This window comes from Python bivittatus, unplaced genomic scaffold, assembly GCF_059951505.1.
Source record: "Python bivittatus isolate LINGU-HERP-01145 unplaced genomic scaffold, Pbiv_v1 ctg000210_np1212, whole genome shotgun sequence".
NCBI lineage: Eukaryota > Metazoa > Chordata > Lepidosauria > Squamata > Pythonidae > Python > Python bivittatus.
Window position 1 is genome coordinate 6,949,514 of NW_028277053.1, and position 16,602 is coordinate 6,966,115.

General features: G+C 39.5%; 1 protein-coding gene across 17 annotated transcripts in view; it reads right to left on the reverse strand.

Moving 5' to 3' along the window:
* ZFAND4 (zinc finger AN1-type containing 4) overlaps window positions 1-16,602 on the reverse strand; it is a 58,951-nt gene that overhangs the window by 30,192 nt on the left and 12,157 nt on the right. For all 17 annotated transcript variants that reach the window (XR_015795889.1, XR_015795888.1, XM_088139378.1 and 14 more), the window contains 3 exons: window positions 14,836-15,022; window positions 5,424-5,571; window positions 3,551-4,687 (listed from right to left, as the gene is read on the reverse strand). Coding sequence is in view for 15 of the 17 variants with exons in the window: in XM_088139378.1 (XP_087995504.1) it covers window positions 3,551-4,687; window positions 5,424-5,571; window positions 14,836-15,022 (1,472 nt within the window). In the remaining 2 variants the exon portion in view is untranslated. The remainder of the gene's footprint in view (window positions 1-3,550; window positions 4,688-5,423; window positions 5,572-14,835; window positions 15,023-16,602) is intronic.

Below are 16,602 nucleotides of genomic sequence, written 5' to 3' on the forward strand. Positions count from 1 at the left end.
TTTGCCATTCTATGTCCGTTATACATGCACTTATTGTATTGGCTGCCTGACATAAATCAACATATAAAGAGGTTCCCAAGATACTTCTAGTGCAGTGTTTCTTCTCTTAAGACTCCTTCCCACTTTTAAAAATTATGGAGAACCCCAAAAGAGCTTTTATTTGTATGGGTTATATTTATCAATATTTACCATATTAAAAATTAAAATGGATGCATTTGCTGCTACTACCACTTCTCATGATTGTTTGATGGGATTTTAATATTGTATTATTTTTCAACATAGGCTGGCAAATAATTTTGATTTTGCGGACCCCTGAGAGTGTCTTGGAGTGTCTGACTGAGTGAACCATTTTTAAAGCCAAATAAGAGGAAAGCTCAACTCATTATCATCTTTAGTAGTCTGACTTCCTTCTAATAGTAGGTCATGAAACTGGTCAGCATGGGCATATTCTGGTCAGTCTGCCACAAGCATAACCAAAGCTCAGCTCACACCCCTGAATGCTTCATGGTATTCTTTACAAACTAGGATCACCAAACTATAGGCTAGCACGCTGCCTGTATTCCACCAAACAGGAGGAACATGCAGTGTGCTGCCAGACTTTTAGGATACAAGTACCTTTATCTCCAATACTGCATGCACTTATTAACTTTTCCCATCACATATGCCAATAAAATATGAACATCTTTAGGCAGTGGTGTTACACCAAGAGCTCTATCTGCAGAGGTTTTCATGTGAGCCAAAGACTAACAACACAGAGTTACAGTTCTGCATGTAAAATTGAATATGTACTTCTTACAGATGTCGTGCTATAGGCATAGACAGCTAAGAGAAGGGACTACATGGTGCATACAATGTTAGGGACAAAGCTATTTTTCATGGCACTGTAATGTTCTAAACTCTATCCCCAAATATACACAGCAGGAAAATACAAAAATAAAGTGATTGGATAAAATGTCATTAATAAATAGCCAAATTATAATGTGATCTTCATGGGACTTCCCTTGAGAATCAAGTATCAGCTGCAGAATGTCAACGTTCCATAGTAAGCAACATGCAACGCTGGGTCCATTTTCCACTTGCACTACCACTTGTGCTGCTGTTTATTTGCTTCTGAACCTTCTTCAAGGATTTCAGAAAATTGGGGTCTAAGTATCTCTTGCAATGTCTCTCCCGATACGTCTTTCCTGCTTGGTCTCTGAAAATGCTGCAAGCTCTTGCCTGCAATGCTGACAATGGGCAATGTCCTGCCAGCAGTTACAAGAACTGTGCTACCCTCATTTACAGTCCCCCCACCCCCAATTGAGGTGCATTTGGCATCCTCTGAATTTCAGTCTTATCAGTTGCTGAAGACCTATCATTTATGCCACTGTTTTTATTATCTACTTAAATACTAAATTATTTTTTCTTTATAAATGTGTAATTGTTTCTATAAATCTGTACTGCCATCATTAAACGTATGTCTACCCACCATTAAACTATTAATAATTTGTACTGATAGTTCTATGGCCTATTCCTATAAACACATCTATCCACTATTGTTATTTATTCTAGGTACCTTCCCCTTCCCAGCATCCTTCACAATCCCTTGCTGATTCAGTCCAAACTTTGGAAATGAGAAGAACAGAATCTTCTCAGTCCCCATCCTGGTCCCAGGAACTTTCGGTCAACCTTCCTTTGGACTGGGACCACTGCTGCCCCTGGACAATCTCCGATTGCCTGTTGGTACCAGTGGGCCCCCTACCAGGCTTCCCTGGTCTTTCTGGAATGTCAGAGATTGCTGCCCCTGGCAGTGCCTGGACTGCTGCTGCAGAAGCTGATCCTGTTGACTTGTGCTTCTGGCGGCTGCTGGGCTTTGGTTGCTTTGCTGTTGCCTCTCTGCTACTGGGCTGGCGCTTCCATTGCTGGATTGATGCAGTTCCTCCTTGTGTTGCTGGCTTAACTGCCGTGGCTGTTGCTGGTTGAAGTGGGCTGCTGACACTATCCCTGGCTCTTCTGTCCCTTCCCCATCCAGCTATCACTTTTTCCTGGACTTTCCTCTTCTTTTTTGCCTCTGCACCTGCAGCCTCTCCATGCCATTGCTGATCCTCACCTTTCGCTAATTCACATATTCTCCTCATTACTCACCACAACCACATGCACCATGCCATCCTTTTTATCAGTGGCAATGCTGGCAGTTACCACTTGTGACATGATAAGGCTGTGCTAAAGAAGGGAAGGAAACGATGCAGGCATGCATTTTCTGCATTGTGTTTCTTTCTGCAATGTTGCCTTACATTGTAATTTTTTAAAACTGCTCTGCAACATCAGTAATATGAACTTAACTGAATAATCTCTTGCAGTTACCTGAATGGCAATCTGGATGTTTTATTGTGGAGTAATCCTTAGTACAATTGGTTTCTAATTCTGAGCAATCTGAATTGCTTTTTAATGATGAAGCCATTTCTATCTCCCATTCCAGACATATTTTTCGACATAGAGACTACGTACATTTATTTTTCTGTGTTGATGCATGAGAAAGTTTTTCTGCTTTACTGTCTCTTAAAAATAGCTCTAACTATTTTTAGAAAACTCATTTTCCTTTTTGTCTTTTGCATTCTTGGGGGAAAGTGGGGCAGGAGACTGCCACCTTTCTCACAACCTTACTGGATCCTTCTTCTCACATTTGAATTTTGCAGCTGCTTTACAGACTTTGTGCCAATGTGGACTGAAGGCCAGAGGATAAAACTCTACTGTCTTGCATGTGATCACTAATCACATGAAGAGAAAACATATGAACAGGTTCTGTGAAAGGATGCTTCCATAAAATTCTAATGTCAATTTATATATGAAGAAAAAACAGATTCATGCTTTTGTTTCTCTTTATCCTCCCACTCAAGGTGTGAGACAGCATTATCTGGAAATTGTTACTAAATGACATCTGAAGAATGTCTGTTTATCTTATTCATAATTTGGGAGTAAATATTCAATATTTCAATCTCAGTGAAACATGTCTGAGAAACCACGAGTGACTCATGCTGTTCAGAACATACACATTGGTTAAATATAGGATAAATATACAGAGCATGTTATCAACTTTTTAAAATATAAAACTCAATCAAAGTTAATGAGTATGTGCAAAACATTTGAATGTAAACCATTTTGAATACAGACAGACTGTTTTAATACAAAAACACTGAAACTGGCTGTCTCAATCATTTTGGAAATGTATTACCATTCTTCTATGGGAAAGAATATTTATATAGTAACTCCACAGTAAACTAGTCACTAGAAAACCAGGCATAATTTACAAATCCTTCTGCCGATAAAAATAAACCATGACTAAACCTGCTTCAGAGAGAACAGGCACATCTAGGAATAGAACATTTACTGAATGGCATCTCTTACATTCTGAAAGCCAAAATTCAAGCTTATTTAAAGAATACTGATATAAATTGAACTTTTTCAATGTGACAAATATCCAATTTTGATTCTTGATCAATAAACATAGAGTCAAACCTACAACAAGTAAAATACACATCTCTTTTTTTTTTAATAAAGCATGAGTACTTACTAAAAAGTATCCAGGCGTGTCATTGGGAGGAGAAGCCATTCTAAAACTTTCTTCTTGAAAATGCTGAAAGTTGGTAGTTAGTGCAATACCAGAAGTCCGAAACCTGCTTGTGCTACAGGAATTCTGTAAGCCATCTCTATTTGTGCTTCGGGTCAATGAACTTAGCAATCCTATATTATTTACAGAAACAATAGGGTCTTTGGAAGCCTTAATTGCTACTTCTGTGATATCCCTTGCCTCCACTTTAGAATGGATATCAGATCTTTTGCTAGGCGAATCTAAACCAATGCCATGAAATCTAGAAGTTCTTGAATAAGAGGAATCTGTTAAACTGTGCACCTCCAATGACCGTAGAATGTTTGGAGAAGCAGTAGGCCTCAAGCTAGTTTCTTCAAAATATTTGGAACGAGTCTGAGATTTCTGAGGACTGTAATGCACCATCTGTGCTGAACAATGAAGAGGTGACAGACGTGTTTTCTTAAGACTTAAGTCATGAGAGTTAAAAATACTATTATCTGCTGTTGTAAAAGTCAGAGTTTTTGTGATGGATTTGTTCTGATGCTCCTGAGATAACTGAAGCTCAGTATTCCCTTCTTCTATTCCAGATATTTTGCTGTATGAGTCACTGCAATTTGCTTCTGATACCAAGGCAAAAGCCTCTTTGTTTGGTAGAACATTTTTTTCTGTAGTATACAGATTTACATTTGTGAGATCTGGATATAAGAAAGGACATCTTTCATCAGATGATGCACCATTTTCTGCATTTTTTTCCAAATTTACCAGTGGAGCTGCGAGTTGAGGAACTACATTGTTTTCAGATAGTTTTGCCTCTTCCTTTTCCACACATGATACTTTTGAAGGCAATGTCATGCTGTTAATTGACTGAGATGGTGAAATACTCTCCCACTTGTCATTTTCATTAAGAAAGTCACTAGTGATGGATGACTTTTTTTTACCAGTATTTGCTAAGGCTGAAAAAGCATTCTGAGATATTCCTGAGGTATGTGAATTTTCAGAAGGCAGACAGGACTGCCCAATATGAGGAAGTGCTCGTAGAAAATTATGACGAGCAGCTGTAAGTGAGCCACTGGATGGATGAAGAACCACTGGAGAATGGGGGTTCACTTTCATCTTAGGCTGTGGAAAAAAGTGAAAAGTGGTTAGTTTTAACTATAGCACAATTACAGAACCCCAAGTATTAATGTATTTATTCATCAAATTTTTAAGGCTGCATAGAACTATTAACCCTCTTTTGTATTTCATTTTGAGGGACTTCATAATACATTATTATTATTATTATTATTATTATTATTATTATTATTATTATTATTAAATATCTAGATGCAAAAAATAACAACACTGCTTTCCTTTCAACAGTAAGTCTAATCAGTAATTTCTATCCAATTAGAACAGGATTTTTCAAACTTCCTCAGGCTGTTGAATCTATTAAGTAAAAAAATCATGGATCAAAAGGCAAAGTGATAGAAAATGGGCTGACATCAAGTGCACTTTTTTTTTTTTGCCCTTAGTCTCTCACAAAGTACTTGTTCTTACAAAGTATTTGTTCATATAGTTCTATAGAACAGTTGGAAAAACTCTGGATTGGAATGATGAAAATTTCACAATATTTAATATTCTTTAGGCTAACAAATGATAACCTGGTGACTTCATGATGCATTCATGCAGTTTTCTTAGCAAAATTACATTATATTGGTAAAATGTGACACATGGATTGTGCACAGCTTATATAAATAATTTATTTTGGATATTATACTGCGCACTGAAGTAATATCTGCTATTGAACGAATTATTTAGAGGTTTTTAATTTTTCTTCACTAACATCCAGTGACGATTTTATATTTTATGGCTTCACCTTTTTATTAAGATTCATGTTTTCCATCTTTGCCTTGAGCAGCTTCATTTTATTCATTGTAATGGAGTTCTCAATAATCTGTTGCCCGGAAGGAGATATTTCTGTATCTTCATCATCATCAGCATACAAATTATAAACAGAACCACCACTGTAGCAAGGAGAGAATTCAGATGTGGTCTAGTACTGTACATGTTAATATTTAATAAGTCAGAATTCTAAAAAAATATGCAAAACATTCAACATTCTGAAACAAAAGTGATATTTTTATATTTCAAAAGCATATTTTTTACATCAAATGTCTTTCAGATCTAATATTTTACTTGGGAACCTGTCCCTGTATCTGGAAAATGGAACAGCACCTTCTAGTCAAATAAGGGGCCTCTCTCTGTATTTGGGTGTGTATGTGTGCAGGCAAAACATGTGTTAGTGAACACAAAAGTGCTTTCCCCTTTCCTTCAGATATTTTTTACCGGCCATCTCACATTGCAAGCATATGGAGAAAGAGTGTCTCCTGCTTTACTTTTGATATTGTAAAGAAGGCAATGTTAGGAATCCCTTACTGTTGTAATTTTTCTTCTTTTGAAAAATTACTTTTGGTCATTTTTCTAAAAGATAAATATTGACTGGATAATAAACTTTCAATAACTCAAAACACTTCATTTAATAAAAACCTGGAAAAGTATTAAGATAAATTTTAAAGCTACTGGGAGTGGAAATGTCAGAACTAGTCTGAAAGTCATACCTACATAAGCATGAATATCAGATGAGCCACATGTCTATCAGACAGAGACACAATGTACAGAATGTTCAGAAATCTTATAGAATTTAAAGATGTACCATTTCTTAGCAGATCTCTACAATATGACATAAAATATTAAAGGAAGAAGATTTGGATGCCATCTTTGGGGAAAAAAATCTAAAAATCTTATTCAAGTTATTTCTCTTGGAAACTAGACATTGTGAATGGGGAAACACATCACTTACGAACTGGAAATTTTACTGAAGTTAGATGTAGCCAATCAGCTACATCCCAGAAGCTTATTTCCTCTCGTTCATTTTTGTTTCAATAAATTCAATTTACTAATCCAAAGAAGCTCATTACTAATCTGAAAAAGATATGCAATGTTATGGAATACTATGCTGGCTAATCTGTTGGTATTGATCTGAGGTATGGTCTTATTAAACTGCTTTTTTTTTGCTTCAAATATTCGTATTTATATTCATACATACCATGTTATTCATTTTTGATTAAGGTATACTGTGCATAGTACAAAAAAGGAGTAACACAGACTAAACAAGGACATTAAATATAGGAGATAACAGAAAAAAAATAGCTATATCTAGTTACTCACATTATCTTTCCATCTTCTATCCTTGCAACCATTCTAGCTTCCACTATTTTCATACTGACTACTTCTATCCATACCACATCCACCAAAACTGTCTTTTGTTCTTACCCCTCACTTTGAAGATATCATTCAGCCACAATGTTCTCAATCTTCTTCTCAACCCCTCTACTCATTCCTCATATGCTTGTTGTACAATTTGATCCTCACTCATTCTCTTTACACAACCAAACCACCTTAGTGTATTCCTTCATAGTCCTTACTCTTATTATATTCCAAGTCCAGTCTTCCATATGGTTACCACTAGATAGCCTCCAAAATATTGACCTCAGCTACCTAATATGGCTTTGGTTAAGTAAAGCTGACACATAATCCTTTTTAAGAGAAGGGAAGAACAGTCTAGATTACCGGTCATAGCAGCATTTCACGTATGGACACAATCAAACACCAATTTCACCTCAAGCATGCTCATGATATCCAAGACAAGCTAAGAATTCTAACTTAGAGACTACCTTGCAGGTGAACATATTGTTGCCTACATACTACAACTAGGAAGTAAATGCAATCATCTTCTTCTTCATCCTAGCATTTTCCCACAGGGCAAGGTCCACTTTTCAGATTAACAAATGCCAATTCACACAATCAAATGCAGCAACTGACTCCAACTATATAATTTGCATGTCTGCATTAATTGTATACTGCCACCTTTGCTTTGGCCTTCTGCATGGGCGTTTGCCATCAGTGTTAAAGTAGTAGCAGTACAGGGAATAGTGTGGGGTGCTGCTCGTAGAATGTGGCCATACCACTATAGGTGTTTTTCCTGCATCTTCTCTGCTATTGGTGCAATGCCCATCTGCTGCTGGACTGTATCATTGCTGACGCAGTTGAGAAGGGAAATGCTTAGTGACCAATCGAGCATGCGCATCTCCATAGCATGTAAAGGGTGCTCAACAATATTGGTGGTTGGTCAGCACTCAACACCATACAGTGCTACTGGGCAGACCATTGTTCTGTATACTTTTGATTTTAGATGAATTGGCATGCGCAATGTACTTACACATTTAGGAATACATATATTTATATTTTTAGATAAAGGTAGTTCTCAACTTCTGACCACAATTGGGATCAGAATTTCCGTCACTAAGAGATGCAGTAGTAAAGCAAGATGTCACGTGACAGCATCGCTTAGCGACAGCAATCCCGGCAGTCCCAGTTGCCACTGTTAACCGAGAATTGCAGGTCGTTAAGCGAGTACCCACCCCAATCCAAGCCATTCTGGGCTTGGTTCCTCCCAACCCTGAGCCTCCGTAAGATAAGAGACTGCCTCCAACACCCCCCACCCGCCTATCTCCCCCCCATCTCTGCCCTTTTGGCTGCCCTGCACCCTGCCTTGTGGGGCAGCAAGCAGCCCCAGAATCATGCAGCTTGCCGCGCCCTGGGAAGCTGCAGCTGCCCCAGCCCAGTCCCAGCCACAGTCGTTCTTGCCACCCTGCACTCCAAGACCCCTGCTGCCCTATGCTCCACCGCCCTAGCTGACCTTCGCTGTCTTCTTGCTTCCGCTGCTGACAAGGTACACCTGGCCTGGCTGCTGGGCTGGGCTGGGCTTCACGCCCTCCCCAAAAAAGCAAAAAGCAGCCCCAGAGCCATAGCACGCCAAAAAGCCCCTTTGTGCCATGCTCCTGGGCTGTGCTGGGGCAGGACTTCATGCTGCAAAAAAAAAAAAGTAAAAAGCAGCCCGAACTGGGGCGTGCAAAGCCCCATTTGAAATAGGGGTTGGCACAGGCTTGGATGGGCAGAGAAAAAATGCAAAAATCCGACGAGGAAAATATCTCTGATTGAAAGTAAGGTTGAATAGCTTTCATGCTGTTGAGACTCAGGGTTCCAGATTTTTTCTTTTAAAACACAAAATTATTCAATCCTCCTAACCCAGTTAGTCTGGAGGTTTGGATTTGGGGCCTCAGTCATTCAGTGTCCTAAATGTAATTACCTGGAAACATGGCTTGTGCAAGTCTGCATCCTATGTGTAGCTCTCTGTTATGAAAGAACGTGCCTTGTCAGTATTTCCAAGAAATAGTGTTTCTAAGAAATGAATGAGTCAAAAATGTCTGTGTAATAGCGTTTTAGACGGTTTGCAAAATTGAGACTGTGAGCTTGTACCAGAACCCCAGAGGAATTGTGGTGGCGGTATCTTCATGTATGCATCTCCCCATGATCTTTTATCCTCAGGAACAGTTAACTTTCCTTGGGGAAAAGGTGATTTTAGCTTGAAATCTGTATGGAAAGCTTATTTACAATCCAGGGGGGCTTGCCACCCCCATACTCTGAAATCCAAAGCAGGACGGGGCTGGTTGGCATGTTGACAGGGGAGCACCAGGAAGTCCCAGGACTGTAAGCTAAAATGGGAAGTCAAAGAAATATTCTGGAAGAAGGCAAGGCAAACACTTCTTGCCAAGCAACCTGCAGGGACTGTTGATGTCTTCAGGAGTCTAGCTCAGCTCGAAAGAGGCTTCATTATTTTTTAGCTGGATGAGTTTGGCTTCAGAGAAGTCTAAAGTACATCCTGTTTTGCCATCCTTCTTCTTTGGTCTTCCTGCATCATGAACACCATTCACACACGAGAACCAGAGAAAGAGAGAACTAGGGTCATAATTGTCTGGCGGCGTGTCACGAGTGAAAAGGTCCTTAATATTCCTGGCATGTGCAGTCATTCACTTGTTCTGAAGGTGCAACAAAAACCCTTTAAGAACCAGCCTGGCAAGTTTGCCATTTGGAACTTTCTGCAAGAGGTGTCTGATGCAGAAACCCCCTTGGTCCTGACAGAGGGAAAGGGGCGAGTGCCCTGGCATTTCCTGAACAAATTAGGCTTCCCTTGACCCGATGAAGCTGCCACCCTCCCAGGTCTTTCCTCAATGGGACACTGCTTGAACTTGAGACACCCCCAGGCTTCCATGAATCTTTGGTGCTTTTAATTGAATCCAGCACTTCCCCTCCAGGACCATTAAAACCCCATCCCATAAAAGACCTCGCTCGCTCCCTCTGGTTGTCTTGGCAGCTGGTGTTCCTTGACTGTTGTGTTTGCACCACAACACAGAAAAGTAAAAAGCAGCCCCTGAGGCGCGGTGCACCAAAAAGCCCCTTTGCGCTGTGGCTCAGGGGCTGCTTTTTACTTTTTTTTTTTTTTGCAGTGCAAAGCCCAGACTCAGCCCAGCCCAGGAGTGCAGTGCAAAGGGGCTTTCTGGCATGCCGTGGCTCAGGGGCTGCTTTTTGGGGGTTTTTTTCACAGCTTGAAGCCCAGCCCCAGTCCGGCCAGCACGCCTCATCAGCAGTGGGAGCAAGAAGACAGTGGAGGTCAGCTGGGGTGGTGGAATGCAGGGCAGCAGTGGACCAAAAGGGCATAGCTGGGGGGGAGATAGGTGGGTGGGGGGAGTTGAAGCACCCTGCAGTCATAAGTGCGGGCAGGCTGCCAAGTGCCCAAATTCTGTTCACGTGACTGCGGGGGCGCTGCAACAACCATAACTTCAAGCACCAGTCGTAAGTCCTTTTGTTCAGCACTGCTGTAACTTTAAGCAGTCGCTGAACAAATGGTTGTAAGTTGAGGACTACCTGTGCTGAGTTCAACTAATAGGTGCTCGAAGGCTCACCAGTAGAGAAACATAGGGGATAAATCAAATCAAATCAGATCAGATCAGATCAGGTCAGGTCAGGTCAGGTCAGGTCAGGTCAGGTCAAATCAACTCAAATCAAATCAAATCAAATCAAAACAAAGCAGTCGCTAAGTTAAGCTGAGTTGCTGGTCCCAACTGTGGTTGCTAAATGCAATTGCTAATGGCAGCTTCATCGGGTCAAGGGAAGCCTAATTTGTTCAACTTTCCATTAATATTAGTAGGTGATCATTTTTGCCATAGTCCTCATCACAAACAGTCTTTCTTAAGGTGATCTAATTAGCTTTTAAAGAGTACAGGTAATCCTAGCTTAGTGACTGCCTTGGGTAGCAACTATCTGAAGTTACAATGGTGATGAAAAAGTAACTGTGACAAATGCTTGCATTTACAACCTTTGTAGCATCTCTTTCTCAGTCATGGGTTAGCCATTACAGTCAGTTAGTATGCATTGTCCTGTGTAAAACTGTAAGCACAGTTGCAGTCACGTGATTTTTCACTTAGCAACCACTTTGCTTAACAGTCGCTAAGTTAAGCTGAGTTGCTGGTCCCAACTGTGGTTGCTAAATGCAATTGCTAATGAGTGCTAATGAGTGTGGTTGCTAATGAGTGCTCAGTGAACGTCTCTGGCTTAGCAGCCTCCAAAAATGGCTCAAGTAGAACCGTTCGTTTTTAAGCTCAGACCAGGAACAAGATTCAGAAAAACAGAGCCCCACGCTCTTATTGGGTTAGTACTGAAGCAACAGTTAATGCCTTTGTTTTCTCCAGATTGGGATGAAATATAGCCCCAAACTAGAATTTTATGAGAGAATTACTACCACAGTTCATAGAAATTAACAATGCTATGTGTTTAATGAGAGAAGGTGATGAAATCTGCAGCAATAAAAGGTGTAAGTAAGGAACACCCATAACAAATTTTAATCAGATACATTGGGATGAATTTTCTGTAAAGAAAAAACATTTCTATAAGGAATAGAAAAAAATAATTCCTCATCCTAAAGACAGAGCTGAGGAACTGAAACAGAAATAAAAGGAATCTTGCTGTTCCTTTTGATAAAAGAAATTTGCTATCAGGCCAGACAAGTTAATATTGTAATGCCCAAAACACTGATACACAATTATTCTAGGTGAAATAGGATAGAGCAACTGATAAAAATAAAGATCATTTTCAATACTACTAACTTGTGACAGCTCTCATCAGAATGTTACTGGTTAAGGTGGCCTGTGATCGGACAGCTAATGTGTCAATAACCAAATTGAATATTTTTCATTCTTGTCTCCACTATGGCATTTGGTCTAAGTAACAAAATATTTTTGTGGTGTAGCTTTTTGCAGCATTTATCTCAAATTATCCTACTCTACCTTGTGATCCAGGCTTGGCAAAAGTTGCTGTACTGGTCATGTTTTTATAACTGCAAATTAAACCATTACTTAATTGTAACATTTGCTATTTGAGAACATGGCCTATTCAACATCTGCAGAAAATGGGGTTGCACTTTGATGTTGACCCTCCTGAGCCTGGAGAACCCCAACAAAAGAAATATGCAAAAAAACATGGGCTGCCACCATCCCATGAGGTCATTACTGTATATGTCAATTTCTCTTATTTAATAAAAACTTCGGTGCATTTTATAATGTTAGTGAGAAGGTTAATCAGTGTAAAATTACTGGGTGATCTTTGAAACTATTTAGCCATTTACTTGAATCTCAATTCTTTAGTGTTTAGTCAATATGAATAAATTAAAAACCAGTCAGGACTAGTTATTGTTACCACACAATTGGCCTTAAACAATTTATGAGACTGCATGTTCACCAGTGGGTAAAAACATTTTTATTCACATGGGCTTTTAGTTTTTAAGATGACATTCAAGCAAGTTTTAATAAAATACAGGTAGTCCTCGCTAAACAACGGTAATTGGGACTGGAATTTCTGTTGCTAAGCATGTCACATGACCACACTGCTTAGCAACGGCAGTTCCGGCAGCCCCTGGTTACTGTTGTTAAGTGAATCACTGCAGATCATTAACCAAGGACCTCAGGTGACCACGATTTCCCACTTCCTGCCAGGTTCCCCACTGACTTTGCTTGTGGGAAGCTGGCAGGGAAGGTTGCAAATCGCAACCATGTGACTGCAGGGGCGCTGCAACAGCTGGAATTTCAAGGACTGGTAGTAAGTACAACTCGTTTAGTGCTGTTGCAAGTTTGAATAGTCGCTGAGTGGTTGTTGAGGACCACCTGGATTCCTCTTACACAGTGGGGCAAAAAAGTATTTAGTCAGCCACCAATTGTGCAAGTTCTCCCACTTAAAAAGATGAGAGAGGCCTGTAATTTTCATCATAGGTATACCTCAACTATGAGAGACAAAATGGGGAAAAAAATCCAGAAAATCACATTGTCTGATTTTTAAAGAATTTATTTGCAAATCATGGTGGAAAATAAGTATTTGGTCAATATCAAAAGTTCATCTCAATACTTTGTTATATATCCTTTGTTGGCAATGACAGAGGTCAAACGTTTTCTGTAAGTCTTCACAAGGTTTTCACACACTGTTGCTGGTATTTTGGCCCATTCCTCCATGCAGAACTCCTCTAGAGCAGTGATGTTTTGGGGCTGTCGCTGGGCAACACGGACTTTCAACTCCCTCCAAAGGTTTTCCATGGGGTTGAGATCTGGAGACTGGCTAGGCCACTCCAGGACCTTGAAATGCTTCTTACGAAGCCACTCCTTCGTTGCCCGGGCAGTGTGTTTGGGATCATTGTCATGCTGAAAGACCCAGCCACGTTTCATCTTCGGTGCCCTTGCTGATGGAAGGAGGTGTTCACTCAAAATCTCACGATACGTGGCCCCATTCATTCTTTCCTTTACACGGATCAGTCGTCCTGGTCCCTTGGCAGAAAAACAGCCCCAAAGCATGATGTTTCCACCCCCATGCTTCACAGTAGGTATGGTGTTCTTTGGATGCAACTCAGCATTCTCTCTCCTCCAAACACGACGAGTTGAGTTTAGACCAAAACATTCTACTTTGGTTTCATCTGACCATATGACATTTTCACAATCCTCTTCTGGATCATCCAAATGCTCTCTAGCAAACTTCAGACGGCCCCAGACATGTACTGGCTTAAGCAGGGGGACATGTCTGGCACTGCAGGATTTGAGTCCCTGGCGGCGTAGTGTGTTACTGATGGTAGCCTTTGTTACTTTGGTCCCAGCTCTCTGCAGGTCATTCACTAGGTCCCCCCGTGTGGTTCTGGGATTTTTGCTCACCGTTCTTGTGATCATTTTGACCCCACGGGGTGAGATCTTGTGTGGAGCCCCAGATCGAGGGAGATTATCAGTGGTCTTGTATGTCTTCCATTTTCTAATTATTGCTCCCACAATTGATTTCTTCACACCAAGCTGCTTGCCTATTGCAGATTCAGTCTTCCCAGCCTGGTGCAGGTCTACAATTTTGTTTCTGGTGTCCCTCGACAGCTTTTTGGTCTTGGCCATAGTGGAGTTTGGAGTGTGACTGTTTGAGGTTGTGGACAGGTGTCTTTTATACTGATAGCAAGGTCAAACAGGTGCCATTACTACAGGTAACGAGTGGAGGACAGAGAAGCCTCTTAAAGAAATAGTTACAGGTCTGTGAGAGTCAGATATCTTGCTTGTTTGTAGGTGACCAAATACTTATTTTCCACCATGATTTGCAATAAATTCTTTAAAAATCAGACAATGTGATTTTCTGGATTTTTTTTCTCATTTTGTCTCTCATAGTTGAGGTATACCTATGATGAAAATTACAGGCCTCTCTCATCTTTTTAAGTGGGAGAACTTGCACAATTGGTGGCTGACTAAATACTTTTTTGCCCCACTTTATTTGTATGCTTTATTTGTTTTGAATTCTTGTTTTTATGTTTTAACTAATTCTGCACTGTATTTTTCCTCTCTTTTCTATTTTTCTTATTGACAGCCAACCTGATCACTATATTTGAGGCCAAGGTCATACATTTAATAAATAAATACAGTATCCTCTACTAAATTTAATAGGCCAGGCAAATGTTTAAGTCTCACTGTGTCCAACAGGATTTCTGCCTAATGTGCTAAATCTCTCATTTATCACAGCAACATTTTTACTCATTATTAAGTACCTTGTTTTGTTCAGTTCATATTATGTGACTGCTTTTATTAATATTTTTAATAGATAACCATATAGCGCTCTTAGAGGAGTTGACTTCCTTTTCAGAAAACACTACTGAAAGCTCTTCCAGGAGCAGAATGTATTGGAACCTCTACAGCAATGAAATATTAACTCAAAATGCATTACTGTGGCACTTTGACTCAATTGTAAGCTTGCTTAGATTTTTTTAAAAAAAATCCATTAAACAAAGCAATAATGTTTGAAAATCCTTAAGATTACAAATAACATACCTTAAAGATTCAGACAATGGTGTTAAAGTTCCATCTCCCCTGTCTACAACCCGGAAGAAATTCAACTGGTCTCCCTCCTGGTATACCAAGAATGTAACATGTTTACTGGATGGAACCTTCTCCCAGACATCATCTCGACAGGGACCCATGTATTCTGCTATTTCCTTAATTGGGTCTTCCAAAGGAACTACCGAGAAAAGGAACACAAAGAAAAAGATTGTTTGAAAGGGCCTATGTTTTTCATCTGACCACTGAAGTGAAGGACATATTTATGGAAACTACTGAAGTGTTTCTAATGAGCCAAATTAAGTATTATGCAACTTTATTAAATAAATGTTATCAAACTGTAGCCACAAAAAAACTATTTTAAAATACCTGGTTTTAGTTTGCTGAATATCAACACACTTTTCTACTGCTGCTTTACAAAATTAAATGTTTCTTTTTTATATTAGGAAACTCATTAATGACAAAAGGACCATAGTGAGCTATATAACAGTCTCAGGTACAGACCAATAGCATCAACACCCTTTCCATAACTGCATAACTCTCTGGAAAAGTGTTAGTATGATCCACAGAATCTGGTATTTTCTCCAAGTCTTGTGTTTCCGTCTCAAGCATAAAACTGACATACTGAAATGAATAAGAACAAATTTATTGTCACAGCCATGAAAACATGTGGCAAAATTGTATGCTATTTTCTCCTATAAATCTTGATGAGATAAAAAATGTTGTTTTATTAATGTTCACTAGAACATTTTCTCAATATATCAGTTTCAGACTTACGGTGTGAAGTCTTTAGCATAGAACTAGAACAGATTCAGTGGATGGAATGGGCTGTAAGAATAATCTTGAAGAACAGGAGGAAGAGCCACAACCAAGACAATTGTCAGATAAAAGAAATGTAAGTCCGAAGCAGAAATGTAATTTAAGAAAACATCCCAGAAATAACCCTCCCTGGTTTTCTTAAAGATAAAGTGGGGGGGGGAGGTGCATTCAGACTTGCAAGTTTCTGTTACTGTCAACAGAATTACAATATTTTATCTATAATAAAAGTAGTATTAGAATTCATAACTTGGGTTTTTCTATTCTTATCTACTGTGAAGGGCTGACAAAGACATCAGATTTTTATGTTTACTGTATAGTCATTTTGAAATTCGCCAGAGCTGTAATATTTATGAGAGAACATCAGTGTGCTACACCACTACTTTTTTATAATTTGGAAGTTGTAACTTTTTTAGACAAGGCTCATAGCTTGACTGGTATACTATGGAATGCACTTTAACAAGTGAATGGAATAAGGGCAAAAATTAAATCTGATTTTATATATCTATTTTAATTAAACAGGAGTTGCAACTTGCAACACAAAGACATTTTTTCAAGGATTTCTCTATGCAATAATTAAGTCTTTAAGTTTTGGAGAAGGCCCTTAAATCCCTGTTGGATGAGAAGAGGTGTTCCTAGATTTAGCACTACTTTTCACAAATTAGAACTTCTTATCAGAGCTTATTACCTCCCCCATACTGTATGATTTTTTTTCTCCATCTCTGAATATATATAGAAAGTGAGCGAGCGAGACACACATGCATACATACTGATACACATAACAAGGAAGGTTGTCTTAGATTTCCATGGAATAAAATAATGGAGAGAGGGTTTTTTCTATCTCATTTTCCATGGGGGTAATTTAAAACTGGGGGGGACGCGGTGGCGCAGCGGCTTAATGACGCTGAAAGTTGCCGGCCAGAAATGGTCGACGCTTCAGCGGTT